General features: G+C 46.4%; 1 protein-coding gene across 4 annotated transcripts in view; it reads left to right on the forward strand.

Moving 5' to 3' along the window:
* Positions 1-1,941: 1,941 nt before the first annotated feature.
* Positions 1,942-25,100, forward strand: part of tubgcp4 (tubulin gamma complex component 4) — a 95,188-nt gene continuing 72,029 nt past the window's right edge. For 2 of the 4 annotated variants that reach the window (XM_085972363.1, XM_085972364.1), the window contains exons 1-7: positions 1,942-2,157; positions 7,244-7,372; positions 10,338-10,460; positions 11,671-11,724; positions 13,294-13,350; positions 14,856-14,935; positions 21,777-21,981. In XM_085972363.1, the coding sequence (XP_085828489.1) occupies positions 2,080-2,157; positions 7,244-7,372; positions 10,338-10,460; positions 11,671-11,724; positions 13,294-13,350; positions 14,856-14,935; positions 21,777-21,981 (726 nt within the window). In that variant the 5' untranslated portion in view covers positions 1,942-2,079. The remainder of the gene's footprint in view (positions 2,158-7,243; positions 7,373-10,337; positions 10,461-11,670; positions 11,725-13,293; positions 13,351-14,855; positions 14,936-21,776; positions 21,982-25,100) is intronic. The other 2 variants (XM_085972365.1, XM_085972366.1) reach the window with 1 other exon arrangement.

Consider the following 25,100-nt stretch of genomic DNA (forward strand, 5'->3'; position numbering starts at 1 on the left):
GCTGGTGTGAGGATCTTCTCCATTATAAAAAATTTAGTTAATAAAATTGATGCGCCATCAATTACTCAAAAGACTGAGGTTAAGCGAGTAACAACCAGGCTTTTATTAACTAAAGAATGAAGGTCTAGTCTCGAGTGGTCGACCCGTCCAGAATACTAAGGGACTGGGAGGTAGTCACTTATATACCTGGAATAGTGGGAGGAGTCAGCCGAGGCATGTCCAGACCTGTACCTAGTGGAATACACATACACATACAGACAGGTATAACAGTGGTTTACCACAAGCTGTTTCATCAATGACCTTCCCTCCATCATAAGGTCAGAAGTGGGGATGTTCGCTGATGATTGCACACTGTTCAGCACCATTCGAGACTCGTCAGATACTGATGCAGTCCGTGTCCATATGCAGCAAGACCTGGACAACATTCAGACTTGGGCTGACAAGTGGCAAGTAACATTCGCACCACACAAGTGCCAGGCAATGACCATCTCCAACAAGCGAGACTCTAACCATCTCCCCTTGACATTCAATGGCATTACCATCGCTGAATCCCCCACTATCAACATCCTGGAGGTTACCATTGACCAGAAACTGAACTGGACCAGCCATATAAATACTGTGGCTACAAGAGCAGGCCAGAGGCTGGGAATTCTGCAGCGAGTGTCTCACCTCCTGACTCCCCAAAGCCTTTCCACCATCTACAAGGCACAAGTCAGGAGTGTGATGGAATAATCTCCACTTGCCTGGATGAGTGCAGCTCCAACAACAGTCAAGAAGCTCGACACCATTCAGGATAAAGCAGCCCGCTTGATTGGCACTCCATCCACCACCTTCAACATTCACTCCCTCCACCACCGGCGCACTGTGGCTGCAGTGTGTACCATCTACCAGATGCACTGCAGCAACTCGCCAAAGCTCCTTCAACAGCACCTTCCAAACCCGCGACCTCTACCACTTAGAAGGACAAGGGCAGCAGACGCATGGGAACATCACCACCTACAAGTTCCCCTCCAAGCCACACACCATCCTGACTTGGACCTGTATCGCCGTTCCTTCACTGTCGCTGGGCCAAAATCCTGGAACTCCCTTCCTAACAGCATTGTGGGTGTACCTACACCATATGGACTGCAGCGGTTCAAGAAGGCAGCTCACCACCATCTTCTCAAGGGCAATTAGGGATGGGCACTAAATGCAGGCCTAGCCAGCCAGCGACGCCCACATCCCATCAATGAATAAAAAATAAAAAAATAAAAAAATATTGAGTTCAACAACTTCAGATCATAACCTTGGCCCCCATTACATTTTTACTTATATATTTTTTTTCCACCCCTTTGTTTTGAGTCTTCCCTTCCCCCCCCCACCTTTCCTTTTTTTCCCTCTCTCTTCTCTCTCCCACATGGCAGCTGTCTCTTATCCTGCCAGTACACTTCACACCTAATCTCAGCCGTCTTTTGTCTCCACTGTCCTATTAGCATCTCGTCTGGTTTTGAATACCTCTTAATGTCTCTTTCACTTCTTTTGTTCTATCGCAGCCCTGACTTCGATCTATTTTATTTCCTTTCCAGCTTTGAAAAAGGGTTTCGACCCGAAACAACTCTAATTTCTCTCCACGGATGTTGCCTGGCCTGCTGAGTTTTTCCAGCATTTTCTGTTGTTATTATGGTGACATTGGGTATGGGTGAAAAATGTCTCCCAATGAACCACAAATACCAGCTCAACATACAGAAGGTAGAAATAAAGTCGGCTGGACCTGTTTTCATTATTTCCTAATAGTTAAGGAGCTTAAGTCAATATAGTGGCCTATGCCAGCAAGAAAGATGGCCGAAGTCCAGGACTGGGTGAATTTGTTAGTGCCAGCACTTAAGATGGCGGCAGCCGGCGTCGCGCAACTTTGTTCAGCGATTGCCAGGAGGAAATATGGCGGCCACTGGCAACCGACATTTTGGTCCGTTTACTGCCAGTCTCAAAAATGGCGAGGAGCGAAGGCGCCAATGAGTTCGAGCGGCGGTGACTACGAGGCGGTTGTTTTAATCTAATCACAGGGAGAGTCAGAGCGACCGAAAGAAGTCACCGGGGGAGATGATCCACGAGCTGCTGCTGGCCCTGAGCGGATACCCGGGCAGCATCTTCGGCTGGAACAAACGCAGCGGACTGCAGGTGAGGGAGAGGCTGCATCACCATGGCAACCAAGAGCCCGGGCCCCGGGCCTTCAAACTCAGGGCCTGCCACAAGATGACCAGGAAAGAAAAGACCTGCATTCATACCGCGCCTTTCACCGGACGTCCCAAAGCGCTTTACAGCCAATGAAGTACTTTTTGAAGTGTAGTCGCTGTTGTAATGTAGGAAACGCGGCAGCCAATTGCGCACAGCAAGATCCCACAAACCGCAATGTGATAATGACCAGATAATCTGTTTTTAGTGATGTTGGTTGAGGGATAAATATTGGCCCCAGGACACCGGGGAGAACTCCCCTACTTCTTCAAAATCGTGGCCATGGAATCTTTTATTTCCACCTGAGAGAGCAGATGGGGCCTTGGTTTAACGTCTCATCTGAAAGACTGCCCCGCCGACAGTGCGGCGCTCCCTCAGTACTGCCCCCTCCGACAGTGCGGCGCTCCCTCAGCACTGCCCCTCCGACAGTGCGGCGCTCCCTCAGCACTGCCCCCTCCGACAGTGCGGCGCTCCCTCAGCACTGCCCCCTCCGACAGTGCGGCGCTCCCTCAGCACTGCCCCTCCGACAGTGCGGCGCTCCCTCAGCACTGCCCCTCCGACAGTGCGGCGCTCCCTCAGACAGTGCGGCGCTCCCTAGGTGTCAGCCTAGATTTTGTGCTCAAGTCACTGGAGTGGGACTTGAACACAGGATGTTCTGACTCAGAGGCGAGGGTGCTATTAACTGAGCCACTGGCTGACACAAACAGCAATGTGATAATGAGCAGATATTCTGTTTTTAGTGATGTTGATTGTGGGTTTTACAAAACCATCTCTGGTTATCCAGAAAATAAACCCCATTGTACATCTAAACTGTTTCTTAAATGTTTCCAGGGTTTTTTTTGCCTCAACAACCCTGTTTGGGAGCCCATCTCAACTCTTGGTCAATCAGGGTGAAAAGAAGAAAGACTTGCATTTCTATAGCACCTTTTACGAACTCAGGTCCTCCCAAAGCACTTTACAGCCAATTAAGTGTAGTCACTGTTGTAATGTAGGAAACACGGCAGCCAATTTACACACAGCAAGCTCCCACAAACAGAAATAATGACCAGATCATCTGTTTGAAGGATAAATATTTGCCAGGACACCGGGGAGAACTCCCCTGCTCATCATCGAAATAGTGCCGTAGGATCTTTTATGTTCACCTGAGAGCAGACAGGGCCTCGGTTTATCGACTCATTCAAAAGACGGCACCGCCAACAGTGCAGCACTCCCTCAGTACTGCACTGGAGTGTCAGCCTGGATTATATGCTCAAGTCTCTGGAGTGGGGCTATAAACCCACAACCTTCTGACTTAGAGGTGAGAGTGCTGCCCACTGAGCCACGGCTGACACAAAGGAGAAATGTTACAGGGCTATGGGGAAAGAGTAGGGGAGTGGGACTAATTGGATAGCTCTTTCAAAGAGCTGGCCCAGGCACAATGGGCCGAATGGCCTCTTAGTGTGCTGTATCATTTTATAAGTCAAAAAGTAGTAGCTTGGGTTTAAAAGTCGACTCGGGAGGAAAGCTGAAGGAGGTAAGGATTCCATAGCAGTGCTACCCACTGTGACATGGCTGACACTGTCCAGAGGTTCCTGTTATCAGCCCCCACGTTTGCCTTTTAATAGTATGAGCCTTTGTCCTCTTGTTCTACTCCCACAATCTAATGTTCATGGGAACGCCATCACCTCCAAGACACGCACCATCCTGACTCGGACATATTCCTTCACTGTCGCTGGGTCTAAATCCTTGGGCTCCCTGCCTCGCAGCATTGTAGGAACCCCTTCACACCACATGGACTGCAGTGGTTCAAGGAGGCCCACCACCACCCCCTTCTCAAGGATGGGCTATAAATGCTGGTCTTGCCAGTGATGCCCACATCCCGTGAATGAATTCAAAATATATATATTCCATTCCTTTAACTATTTTGTATATCTCTATAAGATCAACCTTTCAGATACCATCTTTCTCTACAGTCTTCTCGCAACTGAAACCCATGACACCAAGGATCAGAATTGCCAGAATTTTTATAATATGTTTCTAGTCCAAAGTCAACCAAGTACTAGCCCAAAATTAGCCCAATATTATATTGCCTCACTAGTTCAAAGGTAGCCCAATAAACATGGTACTTTCAAGTTTGTTAGTATATTTTTAACTTAAGGTATTAGAATGATCAGCGCACAAACAGACACACACTATGTTACGGGTAACAGAGTGGATAATTTAGGTTAGTGCGGGCAAAGAAAAATAATGTTTTACAAGTTTAAGTTATTTTAATTCAAGATTATAGTTTGTACTGTATCAATCAACCTTTGCCTTTCTATATATCGACACTATTCCTACATTACAACAGTGACTACACTTCAAAAGTACTTGATTGGCTGTAAAGCGCTTTGGGACATCTTGAGGTTGTGAAAGGTGCTATATAAATGCAAGACTTTCTTTTTATTTAAAACATTAAAAAAAACTAATGTACCTTGATGCGCTATCAATTACTCATAAAAGACTGAGAGTTAGAAGAGTAACCAAAGGCTTTTATTAACAACAGAATGGAGGTCTGCCTCGCGTGGTCGACCGGTCCATGATACTAAGGGCTGGGGAGCAGTCACCTTTATACTAGGACCTGTGGGAGGAGTCAGCCGAGGCATGTCCAGGCATGTACACAGTGGAATACAAACAGGACAAACAGGAATACAAACAGTGGTTTACCACATACCTGAATTCTGATGACGGGTCTGTGTAAGGACAAAGGATGTCCAGAGAACTTATGTACACAAAATTAAAACCTTCACAGCACTCCAATGTTAACAACCAATCAGGACTCCCACTCAGTTCCCAGGGGCTCCATGGCAACCTAGCAACTTCTCAGCACCAACCAGAACTCAATATACAGAAGGAAACTTCGGACCAATTGAATCCCTGTCGGATACAGATATGTGAATGAATGAGGGGTGATTGACTGGCCGCACCCAGCTATGTGCAGCCATGTGAGGGCTGTCTGGAGCCAGAAAGGGGGAGGGGAGGGGTGGGGAATTGCCATGGAGGGAGTGCAGCAAAGATTCACCAGACTGATACCTGGGATGGCAGGAATGACGTATGAGGAGAGATTGGGTCGATTGGGCTTGTACTCGCTGGAGTTTAGAAGAATGAGAGGGGATCTCATTGAAACTTATAAAATTCTAACAGGACTAGACAGACTAGATGCAGGAAGGATGTTCCCGATGGTGGAGGAGTCCAGAACCAGGGGTCACAGTCTAAAGATAAGGGGTAAGCCATTTAGGACAGAGATGAGGAATTTCTTCACCCAGAGAGTGGTGAACCTGTGGAATTCTCTACCACAGAAGGCAGTTGAGGCCAATTCATTAAATATATTCAAGAAGGAGTTAGATATATTTCTTAAGGCTAAAGGGATCAAGGGATATGGAGAGAAAGCAGGGACAGGGTACTGAATTTGGATGATCAGCCATGATCTCATTGAATGGCAAAGCAGGCTTGAGGGGCCGAATGGCCGACTCCTGCTCCTATCTTCTATGTTTCTATGAATGTTGATGGTTAGCAGGTGGCGGGCGGGTGCCGTACTAATGACGCAAACTTGCCCAAAGGTGAGGCGCCCCACTCAAAGCCACTTTTTCCAGCACAGTGCAAAAACAAATATGCCCAAATGGGCGTGAAACTCCCGTTCATCCAGCACTGCCAGCGATTAGCCTTGCGGAGCCTTGCGGTTCCTTTCTGCACTGCCTCCGGCGCTTGAATATCCATCTTGTGTCTCAGCGACCAGAACTGGACACAGTCTTACGGTGTGGCTTGATTGTACAGTTTGATCAGTCCCGGGTAATCATCTGCAATATTTAGCATAGGCATATATACCTCACTCAATGCCCCCCTTCTTTAAGACCCTCCTTAAAACCTACCTCTTTGGCCAAGCTTTTAGTAACTCGGCCTAATAGCTGCTTATGTGGTTCGGTGTCAATTTTTGCCTGATTACACTCCTGTGAAACGCCTTGGGTTTCACCTAGGTAATGCTTTACGCCAAGTTCAATAAGAGGCAAATCAGCCCCATAATCTAGGGCGACCCTCCAATGGAGTGCTGCACTGTTGGTGGTCCTGTCCTTCAGTTGATGCATTAAACTGAGGCCCCGTCTGCTTCTCTATTGATGGTTGTGGTGGATTGTATTCATCCATTGGCACTATTGAAAGAGCACAGAGTTCTCCTGGTGTTCTTGGCCAGCATTCTATATTGGTGCAAGTTTCCTCCTTCTTGGTTTACTGGTGTATCAAACAACATAATCAAGGGTTTGTGACAGTCCAACGCTTCCTGGAACCTTAAATACCATCTCCGATAATTTGGCTTTAGCCGTCAGCTCCCGACTATGACTTCATCCTCTTAAATCTTTCCTTGGGCCGCTAGGCCTGTAAATCCCACTCGTTCTGATTTTAGAAATGTTCTAATACCAGCTTATTGTGAAGTAACACACTAAGGGGGACGTAGGTATAAGCTGGTAAAAGGCAAGCTCAGGACTTCCATTTATTGGACACTAGGGGATATGGGGCAACGTTCCCTATTTTTTTTGGTTGCGTGGCCCCTTTAAGGGACTGTGCGGCCCATTCAAAATACCGCACGTGTGCCTTTTTTCCCATTTTTAAAAGCTGGTGAGCTGGCTGCGCCGGAGCTCCAGAGCGCCGCGTGGCCGCACAGCTTAAAGGGAACACTGATAAGTGGATAGGACAAGAAAGTGTTGAGGTCGAAGATCAGCCATGATCTTATTGAGTGATGGACCAGGCCGTATGACCTACTCCTGCTCCTATTATGTTCTTATATAGGGCACTAGAGGCAAAACTCCAGAATCATTTAAGAGGCAGTTGGATACTGTGACGGGGGAGCCATAGATTTGCATAGAGAGACAATTTAGATGGACCCAATCCATCGTCCGTACTGATTGTTGTAAACTCAATAGCTCAAGCGTTTGTGGGCTTTACGCACAATCCAAAGCTAATAGTTACAGGAACTTGTTGAGACCCGCGCAGAGCTGACAGTGTTATCTCTGTTTGTACCTAGGTATCTCAGGATCTGCCGTTCCTTCACCCCAGTGAGACCAGTGTCTTGAACCGTCTGTGCAAGTTAGGCACCGACTACATTCGCTTCACAGAGTTTGTCGAGCAGTACACTGGACATGTGCAGCAACAGGTAGGTTCTGTGGCCACGAACTTATGCTGAGAGATTTTCTTTTCCCCCCCTCTATTTTTCTTCTCCTCTCCTGAAGGCTCTGATTTGTATGGTACCGTTGGCAATGGTACCTTGCCTAAGTGACCATTTTTCATGTGTAAGCCTAGATAGTGAATGTCAGCAAGATATACAATAGTGCAAGGCATCAAAATCAATCTCATTCCCTTTCTTACCTGACCTCTAGGTGCATACACACGAACAGTGACAGACGGGTAAAGACCCTCTCGTTCATCGAGCCTGTCCCACACAATTGCGATACCTGGTGTATCACAATATTCACTCTCCACCCCACCTGAAACCATGTGACCTCCTGGGCGAGGCAAGAAACATAGAAACATAGAAGATAGGAGCAGGAGTCGGCCATTTGGCCCCTCGAGCCTGCTCCGCCATTTAATGAGATCATGGCTGATCATCCAAATTCAGTACCCGGTCCCTGCTCTCTCCCCATATCCCTTGATCCCTTTAGCCTTAAGAAATTTATCCAACTCCTTCTTGAATATATTTAATGAATTGGCCTCTACTGCCTTCTGTGGTAGAGAATTCCACAGGTTCACCACTCTCTGGGTGAAGAAATTCCTCCTCATCTCAGTCCTAAATGGCTTACCCCTTATCCTTAGACTGTGACCCCTGGTTCTGGACTCCCCCGCCATCAGGAACATCCTTCCTGCATCTAGTCTGTCCAGTCCTGTTAGAATTTTATAAGTTTCAATGAAAAACCAGATAAAAAAACCCAGGCCAATTTGGGGAAAAAGAAATCTGGGAAATTCCTCTCCGACCCATCGAGGCGATCGAAACGCGTCCAGGAGATCGCACTGGCCCTGAATTCCCTGCAGTACCGACCTTCTGTAAGAGGTGATCTCCGCCCCAGCCAGAAACAGGTCCAGCTCTAGTTTGAAGGGATTCAGCGAATCAGCGGCCACCGCACGAGAAGGCAGCTTGTTCCAGAGGTCCACTGTTCTCCGACAGGAATCTCTTGAAATAGATCGGCAGCAGGAGCCCCAGCAGAGTTTTCCCTCCCTAAACCACTGGGACGGATTGTAGGGCCCGAACTAGGGCACCGGATGAGATGAGACAACTCAGGCTGACTGTAGTTCGAACTGGGACTCTTGTGATCTGGATAGATGAATACCTCTGGCTGGCTGAGTCATCAGGGCCCCTGGGATTTTTTTTTAAACAATTATTATAAAATGCAAAGTTTTAAAAGCTCAAAGTTTGAAGTTTGTGCCTCAGAATCATAGAATTTAAGCACAGAAAAAAAGCCATTGTGCCTGTGCTGCCGGTAGTTCTTTAACTGGAGCTATCTATTCTAATCCCATTTTCCCTGCCCCTTCCCCATATCCTTCTCATTTTCTTCCTTTTCAAATTCTTATCCAATTTCCATTTAAATGATGTTGCAGTGTCTGCATCAGTAGCCACTTGTGGTAAAAGATCCTGTGCTCCAATAAACCTCTGTGTGAAAACATTTCTTCTAACTTCCCCTTCATTATTCTAGTGATGATGCCGAGTCTGTTCCCCCAGTAGCGCTATGAATAATCCGTCACTATTTATCCTCTAAGAATCCTTTCATAATTTTGAAAACGTCCATCTGATCCTCCTTTAATCTTTTCTGTTCCAGTGAATAAATCCTCAATATTTCAAACTGTTCTTCATAACTACAATATAGAATTACATCGAATACACAGCACAGAAACAGGCCATTCGGCCCAACCAGTCCGTGCTGCCGTTTATGCTCCACTCGAGCCTCTCGTGTGTGGTATCGTTCTTCCTTGGCTCTAACATCCTTCCTATATGCCCAGAATGTACACAGTATTCCCATCAATGGCCTAACCACTGTCTTGCTACACATTCAACATCACTTCCTTGCTTTTATGTTCAGTGCCCCCATGCCAAAACCCCAGAAGCTCATTTGCCTTTACTTCCACATTCCCATTTTTAAAAAGCAATTGATCTTCATCGCTCTGTCTTTCATTTTGTTCTTCTTTTGGAATAATCTACTTAACATGGCAATAGAGACAAAAACACTGGTTATTGAAAATGCCATTGGATATTATGGCAGGAGCATTATTGTTTTAGAGTGATGAGCTTCAGTCTAAGGATAAGGGGTAAGCCATTTAGGACAGCGATGAGGAGGAATTGCTTCACCCAGAGAGTGGTGAACCTGTGGAATTCTCTACCACAGAAGGCAGTGGCAGCCAATTCATTAAATATATTCAAGAAGGAATTGGATATATTTCTTAAGGCTAAAGGGATCAAGGGATATGGGGAGAAGGCAGGGACAGGGTACTGAATTTGGATGATCAGCCATGATCTCATTGAATGGCGGAACAGGCTCAAGGGGCCGAATGGCCTACTCCTGCTCCTATCTTCTATGTTTCTATGAATGAAGTTGCAATATGGAAGCAGGCCATTCGGCCCAACCAGTCTCAAATCGAATCAAATTTTATTTGCCATATGTATTACTACAATGGAATGTTTTTACTCCCCGATCACTTCCACAATAGGCTGTGGGAGCTCACAGAGACACGTCGCTATTCTACAGCGCCATGTTCAGTAAAAGTCAATTCAATTGTGTCCAATGGCAGTGGGAATGCAATGTTCATCAGCCGCTCCGTCTCCGCGGACTCCTCCTCCCTGTTGCCGGCTCCACAATATGGTGTCCTTCTCACGCTCACCGCCTGGCCTCAGGTCTCCATGCCCGGCTCTCCATCCTTCCCCTCGAACTGCAAGCTTCCCGCACTGTCGCCGGTTCAAATTTGCAACGGCCCGGGGCCTGCCTCTCACGCTCACGTCCGGCCTCCAACCGCCATGCCTTTACCCTCCACGCGAGCAGATAGTTCCAATTTACCCACCCTGTTCCCATATTCCCTTTATCCCTTTTCCTTCATCCAATCTAACCTTCTCTTACGCTGTGAGTCTTGTGTTACAGGAGTGCCACTCATCCCAACAGGGCCAGGCTGGACTGCACGGTATTTACCTTCGTGCCTTTTGTACCGGACTAGACTCCATACTTCAACCCTACAGACAGGCTCTACTTGACCTTGAGCAGGAGGTAACGGTCTTCAACCTGTACCACAATATTGCAGAAACACTAAATATGAGATGTTTAAGCAATTTCACTATCATTTGAAAACTGTTGTCAGTAAGATTTCAGTAAAGTGTTGGAACTGTGGGAAAACAGCCAGCAATACAATTCTAGTTTCTCTCCTTCCTTAATCTGAGGCCTGGTCTGCCTGTTCCGATGGTTCAGGTGGATGTTAAAGATCCCATGGCACCAATGTTCCCTGTAATTTTTTTTGGTGCCGCGTGGCTCATTCAAATTACCGCTCGTGCGCGGGTTTTGCATTGAAAAGCCGGCTGTGCGGGACCCCTGGAGCGCCGGGCGGCCGCGCAGCTTAAAGGAAACGTTGCATGGCACCAGTGTTCGCTGTAAGCTGCGCTTTGTTCATCGCAGCCTGCTTCTTTTAATGCGTGGTCCCATTAAATTTCTGCGCGTGCGCGGTATTTATAGTGTAAATGCCGGCACGGGACCTTTCAGATTACTGCGCGGCTGCGCACCTTAGCGGGAACATTGCTAGGCACTATTCAAAGAAGAGCCGGGAGATCTTCTGGTGTCCTGGCCAACATTTCTCCCTCAACCAACACCACTGCGCTGCAAATCGAGTACACCCTGTGACGTGCTTTTAGATGTACGAAGATATGAAAATGACAGACCGGCAAGGACCAGTTGGTCCATCACACCTGTTCCATACAGTCACGGTGCAACTGAGAAGCCCCAGCGACCCCCAGCCACCAGGAGCTGCGTAATCTCCTGGGAGAGGCAAAAAAAGGCAAGGCCAATTCAGGGAGCACAAAATCTGGGAAATTCCCCTCTGACCTCCAAATGTGATCAAAACGAGTTCCAGGACCCCTCAGTGACCGTGAGACACCTTGCCAAAGCCCCACCTACTTTCTGTACATCAAAGGAGATTGGCTAGTAAAGAAAGAACTTGCATTTATATAGCGCCTCCAGACATTTCAAAGCGCTTTACAGCCAGTGAAGTACTTTCTGAAGTGTAGGCACTGTTGTAATGTAGGGAAACGCGGCAGCCAATTTGCGCACAGCAAGCTCCCACAAACAGCCATGAGGTAAAATTTTCTGTTTTAGTGATGTCGGTTGAAGGATAAATATTGGCAATATGCAAGTTTTTTTTTACGAATCCTTATGTGCTTTTCCGGCTCCTAGAAGATAATATAGTTCTTCTTGTATAATTTACTTGCAGTTCTTGGCAGACCCACACCTCTCTGTCTCTCATGTCAACTACTCCTTGGATCAGGTAAGCTCATGTTGCAGTACGTTGAAGCTGTTCCAGATTCATTGCATGTTTTAGAACGAGGCCCATTAGCAATCGTGCTGAATCACTTCTGCCGCTCGCAATGTTGAAAGCAAATCTCCCGATTAGACTGCTTACAGACAGGGCAGTGGAGTGTGCAGTCAAGGGATTTGGGTGCAGGCCATTCAGCCCCTTGAGGATCAGCGTAGGTGATAAGGGGAATACTCCATGTGACGTATGTACCGCATTTCTAATCAGGACATGCTAGCATAGAATTATTCATTACAATTCCTCCATTCCCTTCTTTCTGTCTTTCAGAATGCTGTACATGTATAGGTTATTTTTTTATGGGTAGTTCTTTTTTTATTCTCTGGATGTGGGCATCACCGGCATTTATTGCCCTTGAAGGTGGTGGTGAGCCGCCTTCTTGAGCCGCTGTAGTCCGTGAAGTGATTGTTTTTCCCAGTGGTTTGATACAACTGAGTGGCTTGCATTTCAGAGGGCATTGCTGTGGCTCTGGAGTCAGATACAGGCCAGACCGGCAGATTTCCTTCCCTACAGGGCATTTTTTACAACAATCCAGTAGTTTCATGGTCACCTTTACTGATACTAGCTTTTTAATTCCAGATTTATGTAATTTAATTTAAATTACCCAGGTGGGATTTGAACCTGTGTCTCATAAGCAGTAGGAGCAGGAGTAGGCCATACGGCCCCTCGGGCCTGCTCCGCCATTCAATAGGATCATGGCTGATCCGAACCTAGACTCACGTCCACTTCCCTGCCCTCTCCCCGTAACCCCTAATTCCCTTATCTGCTAGGAAACTGTCTCTCTCCGTTTTAAATTTATTTAATGTCACAGCTTCCACAGCTCTCCTGAGGTAGCAAATTCCATAGATTTACTACCCTCTGAGTGAAGAAGTTTCTCCTCATCTCAGTTTTGAAAGGGCAGCCCCTTATTCTTAGATTATGCCCCCTAGTTCTAGTCTCACCCATCAGTGGAAACATCCTCACCGCATCCACCCGATCAAGCCCCCTCACAATCTTCTATGTTTCGATAAGATCGCCTCTCATTCTTCTGAACTCCAATGAGTAGAGGCCCAACCTACTCAACCTTTCCTCCTACGTCAACCCCCTCATCTCCGGAATCAACCGAGTGAACCTTCTCTGAACCGCCTCGAGATCAAGCATATCTTTTCTTAAATATGGAAACCAAAACTGCACGCAGTATTCCAGGTGTGGCCTCACCAATACCCTGTATAACTGCAGCAAGACTTCCCTGTTTTTATACTCCATCCCCTTTGCAATAAAAGCCAAGATTCCATTGGATCATTAGTCCAGGCCTCTGGATTACTAGTCCAGTAACGTAACCACTATGCTACCGTTCCCCTGCATTGTGGAACTACACGACAAGGAACTGGGTTGAGACTACCCAGTCTCATTTCTTCTGTGACACTTGCAGATGACGGGGAGAGGAGCTCATAACCCGGTCAGCCTGGGCAGACTGAGCCGAGGTGTTCTGATAGAATATTGACCTCTCTCCATGTTTACCTAACAGTTTATTCCTGTTCCCAGTTTCAGCTGCTGTTCCCGTCTGTAATGGTGGTGGTTGAGCAAATTAAATCTCAAAAGGTAAGCGTTGGTTTTATGCGATATTCATGATCTAAGTGTTGCTCAGACGTTTACCGTTCATGGAGCAGGCGGTCTGCCTTTCTCTTGGGGCACCTATTACATGGGATCCAAGCGACGTCATCTCGTTACTGCTTTCTGATTTAACTTGTCTCCTTTCAGCCTTGGTGGTGTATGGACTGGGAATATTTTAGCCAGGGCTGAGTGGTACCATGCTCGCATCTGAATCAGAAGGTCAAAGGTGCTGACTTTCGGATGAAACGTTAAACCGAGGTACCATCTGCCCCCTCAGGTGGATGTAAAAGATCCCATGGCACTATTCAATTCAATTCAATTTTATTTGCCATATGTAACCAGTACAAGTACAATTACAATGGAATGCTTACTCCCCGTCGGGACGCGTCAGCTATTCATACAGCGCCGTGTTCAGAAAGTCAATACAATGGCTTCCAGCGACAGTGGGAGCACGATGTCCCTCAGCCGCGCCGTCCTCCTCGTCACCGCGGCCTCCTCCTCGCTGTTGCCGGCTCCAAGTGCTGGCCTGCTTCTCCCGCTCACGACCCGACCTCTGGCCGGCATGCCCGGCTCCCCTCCTCCCCAATCGGACTGCGAGCTTCCCGCCATGGAGCTGCCGGCTGACGCGCTGCAGCGGGTCGTCGTAGCTGCTGCTCGTTGCGCTGCGCTGCCTCCGCCCGACTCGCCGAACACATTGTCGGGATGTGAATGCTCCAGCCGCCGCAGAAGAAGAAGAAGAGCAGTGGAGTTCTCCCCAGTATCCTTGCCAATATTTATATGTAGCGAGTTCCACATTCTCCCCACTCTCTGGGTAAAGAAGTTTCTCCTGAATTCCCTCGTGGATTGATTGGTGACCATCTTATATTTATGGGCCCTAGTTTTGGTCTCCCCCACCAGTGGAAACATCTCTGCGTCTACCCTATCAAACCCTTTCTTGATCTTAAAGACCTCTACCAGGTCACCTCTCAGCCTCTCTTTACTAGAAAAAGAGCCCCAGCCTGCTCATCCTTTCCTGATAGTTCTAACCCCTCAGTACTGGCATCGTCCCGGTTCAGTCCCTAGTCTGCGTTGAATTAGCTACGCTCACCCAAGGCAGTATTAGTGGACGTACAGTCAGTCTCTCTGCCCCTGGGCTCAAGACAGGAAAACCCAGTCAGGATACCTACTCCTGCTCACTGTGCAATGGCCCTCACTTGAGAGTGCATGCGTGTGGATATTGGATGAGGACAGAATCAAGCTCAGTGTGATGCCTTACCATGGTTGAATATCATGCATCATTGCTCTTGCCATTTGGAAGCAGTAGAAGAGGCCTGCCGGTGTCCGTGGAACCATACCCCAGCAAGAGTCGGGAGGAAGAGAGAATAAAATTATAGCTTTAAAAATGAAATGGAATATTATTATAGTAACATTGAATTTTGAGCTGTAAATGGATGGCTACTGGTGCAATAGATAGCTAGGTTGGTTTTCACTATGTCTTTGTTTTGCTGCTTTAGATTCATGGCTGCCAACTTCTGGAGACCGTTCACAAACACAGCTGTGGAGGACTTCCGCCAGTCCGCAGTGCATTGGAGAAGTAAGAGAACAGATTTATTCACGCTCTGTACCACAGGATTCCCGTCACTGTGTAGGGGTGTAACCTTTGGTTCTAAACAACAATCTGTAAACATCAAAAAGCAGTATTTTCTGTTATTAGTAAATTACTCACGGTGTTGCCCATGGTCAGTTAATTTTTTGGTATACAAGATGGTGACGGAGTTGAGCGAGAGAGAGAATGCAGAAACCTGGTCCACAGAGCCCCCTAGTGGCCAGAGCTTGCAACTACACTGACAGTTGACAGCAATTTACAATGGGAAATGTTGACAGAAAAGTGTGACTGAAAATCATGACAGTGGGTTGTGCATGTCCTACACAAGATTTTAATATAAAATATTTTGTTTTATTGCAAAGATTTCTCAACTTAAAGAAATATTGCTGTGGCATTGGTCCTGGCACACTCTGGTATTTTTTGTGACTGTCAGTATGGATGAACAGATTGATGCAGTTGTGGCCTGTGTTTTATCTTTTCTGTTCTTTCTGCTATCCAGCACTCCCCAGACAATTGGACAGGGAGATTACCACCTTCCGGATTTCTGGCAAGGCAACTATTTGTCTACACCAGCGTTCTTCATAATACAACCCAGGCTCACTTACAGCCCAACTCTCCCTCTCTCATCTGCTGCCTAGGCTGTTCCTGGGCTTCCATTCACCGTGAGCCTGGCTGTGGGATATAGCACCACGCCTGCTCTCCCCGCCTCTCCTATTCAGTGAGGGAAAGCAAAAAGGGTTGCTGTTAGGAGGCAATGCTATTCCAGCATCTATTTAAATAGATTAAAGTAATTGGTCGGAGGTTTAGAGGGGAGTTGAGGAGAACTTTTTTCACCCAGAGGGTGGTGGGGGTCTGGAACTCACTGCCTGAAAGGGTGGGAGAGGCAGAAACCCTCATCACATTTAAAAAGTACTTGGATATACACTTGAAGTGCCGTAACCTACAGGGCTACGGACCAAGAGCTGGAAAGTGGGATTAGGCTGGAGAGCTCTTTGTCGGCCGGCACATAAGAACATAAGAAATAGGAGCAGGAGTAGGCCAATCGGCCCCTCGAGCCTGCTCCGCCATTCAATAAGATCATGGCTGATCTGATCCTAACCACCAATCTACTATCACAGAACCATCTCCTGCATCTAACAGAATTAGACACACGAAATAGGAGCAGGATCAGGCTACACGGCCCCTGGGCCCGCTCCGCTACCCACAGGGCCATGACCGATCCGAACCTAGACTCATGTCCAAATTCCTGCCCGCTCCCCGTAACCCTTAATTCCCTTTACTTCTAGGAAACTATCTATTTCTGTTTTAAATTTATGTAATGATGTAGCTTCTACAGCTTTTTGGGGCAGCATATTCCATGGACCTATCACCCTCTGAGTGAAGTAGTTCCTCCTCATCTCAGTTTTGAAAGAGCAGCCCCTTATTCTAAGACTATGCCCCCTAGTTCTAGTTTCACCCACCATCGGGAACATCTTCCCCGCATCCACCCGATCCAACCCCTTCACAATCTTATATCTTTCAATAAGATCGCCTCTCATCCTTCTGAACTCCAATGAGTAGAGTCCCAATCTACTCAACCTCTCCTCGTATGTTCATCCCCGGGATTAACCGAGTGAACCTTCTTTGTACTGACTCGAGAGCAAGTATGTCTTTTCTTAAGTATGGACACCAAAACTGTATGCAGTATTCCAGGTGCGGTCTCACCAATACCTTGTACAACTAAAGCAATACCTCCCTATTTTTATATTCTATCCCCCTAGCAATGAAAGCCAACATTCCATTGGCCTTCTTAATCACTTGCTGCACCTGCATACTAACCTTTTGAGTTTCATGCACCAGGACCCCCAGATCCCTTTGTACTTCAGTACTTTCCAGTTTCTTGCCATTAAGATAATAACTTGCTCTACGATTTTTCCTGTCAAAGTGCATAACCTCACACTTTCCAGTATTGTATTCCATCTGCCAAATCTCTGCCCACTTACTTAGCCTGTCTATGTCCCCTTGCAGGTTTTTTATGTCCTCCTCACTCACTACTCACAGAAATCACAGAATCACAGAAACCCCACAGTGCAGATAGAGGCCATTTCGGCCCATCGAGCCTGCACCGACACACATCCCACCCGATCCCCGTAACCCCTACACCAACACATATCCCACCCTATCCCCGTAACCTCACGTATTTAATCCCCCTAACACTAAGGGTCAATTTATCATAGCCAATCAACCTAACTCGCACATCTTTGGACTGTGGGAGGAAACCGGAGCACCCGGAGGAAACCCACGCAAACACGGGGAGAATGTGCAAACTCCACACAGACAGTCGCCCGAGGCCGGATTCGAACCCGGGTCCCTGGCGCTGTGATATGTTATACTCGGTCCCCTCCTCCAAATCGTTAATATAGATTGTAAAGAGTTGGGGACCCAGCACTGACCCCTGCGGAACACCACTAGTTACTGATTGCCAGTCTGAGAATGAACCATTTATTCCCAACTCTCTGCCTTCTGTTAGATAGCCAATCCTCTATCCATGCCAGAATATTACCCCCAATCCCGTGATTTTTTATCTTAAGCAATAATCTTTTGTGTGGCACCTTGTCAAATGCCTTTTGGAAGTCTAAATACACTACGTCCACTGGTTCCCCTTTATCCACCCTATATGTTACTTCCTCAAAGAACTCCAGCAAATTTGTCAAACATGACTTCCCCTTCATAAAACCATGCTGACTTTGTCCTATTAAATTATGATTATCCAAATGTCCTGTTACTGTCTCCTTAATAATGGACTCCAAAATTTTACCTACCACAGATGTTAGGCTAACCGGTCTATAGTTTCCAGCCTTCTGTCTACTGCCCTTTTTAAATAAGGGTGTTACATTAGCAGTTTTCCAGTCTGCCGGGACCTTTGCTGAGTCCAGGGAGTTTTGGAAAATTATTACTAATGCATCCACAATCCCTACCGCCACTTCCCTCAAGACCCTAGGATGTAAGCCATCAGGTCCAGGTGATTTATCTGCCTTGAGTCCCATTATTTTACCGAGTACCACTTCCTTAGTGATTTTGATCGTGTTTAGCTCCTCCCCCCCTATAGCCCCCTGTTTGTCCAGTGTTGGGATATTCTTAGTGTCTTCTACTGTAAAGACTGATACAAAATATTCATTCAGTGTTTTTGCCATCTCCATATTTCCCACCATTAATTTCCCGGTCTCATCCTCTAAGGGACCAACATTTACTTTAGCCACCCTTTTTCTTTTTATATAACTATAAAAACTCTTACTATCTGTTTTTATATTTTTTGCTAATTTACTTTCATAATCTACCCTTTCTTAATCAATCTTTTTGTTATTTTTTGCTGTCTTTTAAAGTTTTCCCAATCCTCTATCCTCCCACTAGATTTGGCTACCTTATATGCCCTTGTTTTTAGTCGAATACTATCCTTAATTTCTTTACTTAGCCACGGATGGCTGTCTTTTCTTTTACACCCTTTTCTTCTCAGTGGAATATATATTTTTTGGAAGTTGTAAAATAACTCCTTAAATGTACACCACTGATCATGCATCGTCTTACCCTTTAATCTATTTTCCCAGTCCACTCTACTCAATTTCGCTCTCATACCTTTATAGTCTCCTTTATTCAAGCTTAGCACGCTTGTTTGAGATCCAACCTTCTCACCCTCTAATTGAATATGGAATTCAACCATGTTATGGTCACTCATTCCAAGGGGATCCTTTACTAGGACATTTTTAATTAATCCTGTCTCGTTACACAGGACCAGATCTAAGGTTGCTTGCCCCCTGGTCGGTTCAGTTACATACTGCTCAAGAAACCCATCCCTAATACACTCAATGAACTCATCCTCAAGGCAGCCCTGCCCAATTTGATTTGTCCAATTAATACGATAGTTAAAATCCCCCATAATTATAGATGTTCCCTTATTACAAGCCTCAACTATTTCCTGATTGATACTCCGTCCAACAGAGTTGCAACTGTTCGGAGACCTATAGACTACGCCCACTAGTGTTTTTTCCCCCTTATTATTCCTTATCTCCACCCAAACTGTTTCATTATCCTGATCTTTTGACCCAATATCATTTCTCTGTATTACAGTGATTCCTTCCTTTATTAACATAGCCACCCCACCTCCCCTTCCTTCCTGCCTGTCCTTCCTGATCGTTAAATAACCTGGTATGTTTAATTCCCAGGCATTGTCACCCTGCAGCCATGTTTCTGTAATGGCCACAAGATCATACCCATATGTAGTTATTTGTGCCATTAACTCGTCTATTTTGTTACGAATGCTACGTGCATTCAGATAGAGAACTTTCAAATATGTTTTGTGACACTTAGTTCCTGCTTTTGCCCTTTTTATTACTTTACCTTTTACTCCATACCTTCTGTCCCTTCCTGACGCGCTCTGGTTTTTAATTTCTCCACTGCTACCTAAGTCTATGACCTTCTCTGTTGTCATTTTTATTATTTGCTCTCTAGGAACATCCCCCCCACTAGTTAGTTTAAAGCCCTCTCTGCAGCCCTAGTTATATGATCCGCCAGGACTCCAGTCCCAGCACTGGCCAAGTGAAGCCCGTCCGAATGGAACAGCTCCCTCCTGCCCCAGTACTGGTGCCAGTGTCCCAGGAAGCAAAACCCATTTCTCCCACACCAGTCTTTGAGCCACGCATTTAACTCTCTAATTTTATTTGTCCTAGCCAAATTCGCTCGTGGCTCAGGTAATTTGACCCCTAGCTGCTCATACTCCTTTAACAGAACCGGCTTCCCAGTCCTATCTACTTCGTTTGTACCAACGTGGACCACGACAACTGGATCCACCCCCTCCCACTGCAAGTTTCTTTCCAGCCCAGAGGAGATGTCCTTAACCCTGGCACCGGGTAGGCAACACAGCCTTCGGGACTCTCGCTCTTGGCTGCAGAGAACTCTATCTATCCCCCTAATAATACTATTCCCTACCACTACAACATTTCTATTTACTCCCCCCTCTTGAATGGCCCCCCGTTCCACGGTGCTGTGGCCAGGTTGCTCATCCTCCCTGCAGTCCCTGCTCCTGTCCCCACAGGGAGTAAGAACCTCGAACCTGTTGGACAAGAGCAAGGGCTGCGGCTCCTCCAACACTACCTCCTGGATCCCCATACCTGCCTCACTCGTCGTCACACCGCCCTGTCCCTGACCATGGGCTAAATCTGAATTAATTAACTTCATAGGTGTGACCACCTCCTGAAACACAGAGTCCAGGTACTTCTCCCCCTCCCTGATGTGTCGCAGTGTCTGAAGCTCAGACTCCAGCTCATCAACACGGAGCTGGAGTTCCTGTAGCAGCAGACACTTGTCACAGACGTAATCACCGTGAGCCTCAATGGGGTCCACCGGCTCCCACATCTCGCAACAGTAACACATCACCTGCTCCATTCTATGTAATTAATTAAATTTTTTATTGTTAGTTATGGACACCCTCTGCCCGATTTTAGATGCTAGTATCCCCTTTAATTAATTGGATTTAAATTAAATCAATCCCTCTAATTACACCAGTTAAATGGTTTACCAACAGTCACTCTGCACCAGAAAGGCCTTATTAACTACAACCCACAGAGTTAAAGTTTGAAAAGAGCACCTAACACCCCACTTACCCAAACTCACAGCACTCTCTGCTGACTCGCACTCAGTGCTTGCTCTCACTAGCAGTGGTCTTTTTATACTGTTTGTTTGTTTACAGCCAAATGAGTCACCCCTGCTGATTGGTTAGAAAACTGGTTTCCACTGCCTGCTGTGCCGATTTACTCCTACTGCAGTGTAACCTTGTTTTACTCTTCTTAAACCAACAGAATCCCAAATATTTAACTTTTCCCCTTTACTTAAACTGCTTAAGTAATCTTTATCAAGAATGAGTTAAAGAGAAATAACAATTAAAGGACTCTCACACTTACTCAAACTCACAGCACTCTCTGCTGACTCGCAGAAACTCGATGGGTCGAATGGCCTCCTTCTGTGCTGTAAATTTCTCTGATTCTATAGAGCCAGTGGAAGGCGCACCATTATAACTGTCAGTCCTGTACTATTCGCCCCTCAACATCACAGTCCAGGTTGGTATATTCCAAATCCAGGAGCTGAGCCATTGGGAACTACAGATGCTGCTTTGCGGAGAGTGGTTTTTGAACAATAAACTACTTCAAGCTGTTACCCTTGGAATGGGGCGGTGGACTCCTTCAAGATTAGAAGGAATATGAGAGCTCAATTTCTAATAATATTTTACATTTTTATTATTGCCTCGCTACAGTATTTACTATCCGCGCTGTCAACAGAAACAGTAGGACGGGAGGGTTTTTCAATTAAGAAACCTAAATGAAGGGCCAAGGCTCGTAGTACAGGATGCCATCAAAGTTTAAAAAATGTAGGGGAGAAGACGAGAAGTAACAATTAGCCAATGACAAGCTTGGCTTTTAAAAGCATTGGGAAAAATGGGAGCCTTGAGGGTGTTCAGGATTAGCGCAGTTTTGATGATGTGGGAAAAATGAGTTTGAAACAAAGGAAAGAGATACATTTCTATAGTGCCTTTCACGACCTCAGGACATCCCAAAGCACTTTACAGCCAATGAAGTACTTTTGAAGTGTAGTCACTGTTGTAATGTAGGAGTAGGAGAAGGTTGCACAGGTCTTGATTTACAATGAGAATAAAGGCAGGTGGAAGAGCATCTAGAGACTAATATTGAGAGCTTGGGAGGGACGAGCGATAAGCTGAAAGGAGAAAAGACCATAATAGTCTTGATAAAATAGAGAGCTAAGTGTTGGTAAGTAAATTCAGGTCTGTGCTGTCCCAATGCAGGATCCTGGCAGTGTGTCACGGTGTGATGTACAAGCAGTTATCTGCGTGGATGCTGCACGGGCTGTTACTGGACAAGTATGAGGAGTTCTTTATCAAGCAAGGGCCTTCCTCTGGCAATGTTAGCACTCAGCCTGAGGAGGAAGAGGAGGAAGATCTGGGAATCCGAGGCTTGACTGGGAAGCAGCTCCGGGAACTTCAAGACCTGGTAAGGACAAGAACGACCAAAAGTAGAGATGGCTCCAATTGGTAAAGAAGTTCCTGTAAAGCTGCATGAATGTGCAAGCTGGCCCATGGTAACTGTACATTGAAGAAGTGCATTCTTTCATTATCAGCTGCACTCAAATGTTCCAATAGTGTGAAGACCCCACGTTCTCCTGGTGTCTTGCGAACTGTTTAAAAGTAGAAACAGGACAAAATCAGTGGAAAAAATTCTGGTGATAAGCAATGTTCCCTCTCTTTTTTTGAGGTGCGCGGCCCCTTTACGTGGCTGTGCGGCTCATTCAAACTTCCGCGCATGCGCAGTTTCTCCCACTTAAAAGCCGGTGAGTGGCCTGCGCGGGACACCCCAGACCGCGCAGCTTAGCGGGAACCTTGGTGATAACTATAGTCTTCAAGTTAGTCATTCTTTCTAAGTGTATACAATTATATCTGTACGTGATTTTAGTTAAGATGGTTGAATTTGCTCAGAGCTGCTGTCACCATCAGCACACACTATTTAAAAATATATAATCATTACAGACTTACTCACTTTAACAACTTGTTTTGCTTCATCCTGCCTTCCTGTTGCATTCTTATTTAAACTGAACGTGTCAGGGACACTGACTTGGAGAAGTTATTCGAGCTGACAGCGCGAAAGAACTGAATTAATCGACGCAGCTGAAGGGGCCCCTCGGTTAATGACCCTATCACCATTGATGTTCACTCAGCCTCCCTCGGTTAGCTGGACTCCTTCGAGGCAGTTGCCCTTGCGTCACCATCCTTTCACCTCTGGGAGCTGGGTTGGAATATACAGCCTAGACTGATGGGGTGGAAAGTCTGATCTGACTGTGAATTGAGTCCGAGCAGTCTTGAGCCAGTTCTTGGTGAGCACGGCCCATGATTTGACACGAAGCTTTACTTGGTCTCTGGCAAAATTCTACCTTCGCTGGCAATGCTTGAGACGAGATGCCAAAGTGGAAAAGTGTTGCATTCCCCCCACTACTGACAGAAGAAAGATTTATGTTTATAACGGACCTTATCACTGCTTGGGGACCTTATCACATGGGATTGGGGGCAAGGTATTGACTTGGATAGAGAACTGGTTGGCGGACAGAAAACAAAGAGTTGGAATAAACGGGTCGTTTTCCGAGTGACAGGCAGTGACTAGTGGGGTACCGCAAGGATCAGTCCTAGGACCCCAGCTGTTCACCATATATATTAATGATCTGGATGAGGGAAATGGATGTAATATCTCCAAATTTGCAGACGACACAAAGCTGGGTGGGAGGGTAAGCTGTGAGGAGGATGTCGTGAAACTCCAGTACGATTTGGACAGGTTGGGTGATTGGGCAGAAACATGGCAAATGCACTATAATGTGGATAAATGTGAGGTTATCCACTTTGGTGGCAAAAACAGGAAGGCAGATTATTATTTGAATGGCAATAGATTGAGAGAAGGGGAAGTGCAAAGAGACCTGGGTGTCCTTGTGCACCAGTCACTGAAGGTAAGCATGCAGGTGCAGCAGGCGGTTAAGAAGGCAAATGGTATGTTGGCCTTCATAGCAAGAGGGTTCGAGTACAGGAACAAGGATGTCTTGCTGCAGTTGTACAGGGCCTTGGTGAGACCGCACCTTGAGTATTGTGTGCAGTTTTGGTCACCTTATCTGAGGAAGGATGTTCTTGCCATGGAAGGAGTGCAGCGAAGATTCACCAGACTGATACCTGGGATGGCAGGAATGACGTATGAGGAGAGATTGGGACGATTGGGCTTATACTCACTGGAGTTTAGAAGATTGAGAGGGGATCTCATCGAAACCTATAAAATTCTGTCAGGTCTGGACAGACTAGATGCAGGAAGGATGTTCCCGATGGCGGGGGAGTCCAGAACCAGGGGTCATAGTCTAAGGATAAGGGGTAAGCCATTTAGGACTGAAATGAGGAGGAATTTCTTCACCCAGAGAGTGGTGAACCTGTGGAATTCTCTGCCACAGAGGGCGGTGGAGGCCAGTTCATTAAATATATTCAAGAAGGAGTTGGATATATTTCTTGAGGCTAAAGGGATCAAGGGATATGGGGAGAAGGCAGGGACAGGGTACTGAATTTGGATGATCAGCCATGATCTCATTGAATGGCGGAGCAGGCTCGAATGGCCGACTCCTGCTCCTATCTTCTATGTTTCTATGTTTCAAATGCAAAAGAAAGAAAAAAAAGGAAAGACTGGCATTTCTACAGCACCTTTCACGATCTCGGGAAGTCCCAAAGCGCTTCACAGCCAATGAAGTACTTTTGAAGTGTAGTCACTGTTGTAATGTAGGAAACGCAGCAGCCAATTTACACACAGCAAGCTCCCACAAACAGCAATGAGATAATGACCAGATCATCTGTTTTTCCAGTGATGTTGGTTCACTCCACCTGTCAAGCAGAACAATTTACTTATTGACTGGATAGACTGGGGTTGTTCTCCTTGGGGTAGAGAAGATTGAGAGGAGATTTGATAGAGGTGTTCAACATCATGATTGGTCTAGACAGAGTTAGATAGAGAGAAACTCTTTCCCATCGGCGGAAGGGCCGAGAACCAGAGGACACAGAATGAAGGTGATTGGCAGAAGAGCTAAAGGCGACACGAGGAAAAACTATTTTACGCAGCGAGTGGTTAGGATCTGGAATGCGCTGCCTGATAGGGCGGTGGAGGCAGATTCAATCGTGGCTTTCAAAAGGGAATTAGATAAGTACCTGAAGGAAAATAAATTGTAGGGCTATGGGGAAAGGGCGGGGGAGTGGGACTAGCTGAAGTGTTCTTGCAGAGAGCTGGCACGGGCTCGACGGGATGAATGGCCTCCTACTGTGCTGTAATGATTCTAAGTTATTATTGGCACATGCAGCAACACAGACAGATCTCACAAACTACAGTGAGATAATTGTGAGTCTGTTTTTGATGGGGTCATTTGAGAGAGGACTGTTAACCCATTCGCTGCTAGATGCTAAAGATGCCGTGGCAATATTCGAAGGGCCACAGTGCTGTTGGTGGGATGTTGCCGTGTACAGAATGGCTGCCGTGTTTGCCTACATTACAACAGTCACTGCACTTCAGAATAATTAACTGTGTTAAAATGTTTTTGGGCGGTA

This window comes from Somniosus microcephalus, chromosome 32 (assembly GCF_052327205.1).
Source record: "Somniosus microcephalus isolate GS21.2 chromosome 32, FLI_Smic_1.0, whole genome shotgun sequence".
Taxonomy (NCBI): Eukaryota; Metazoa; Chordata; class Chondrichthyes; order Squaliformes; family Somniosidae; genus Somniosus; species Somniosus microcephalus.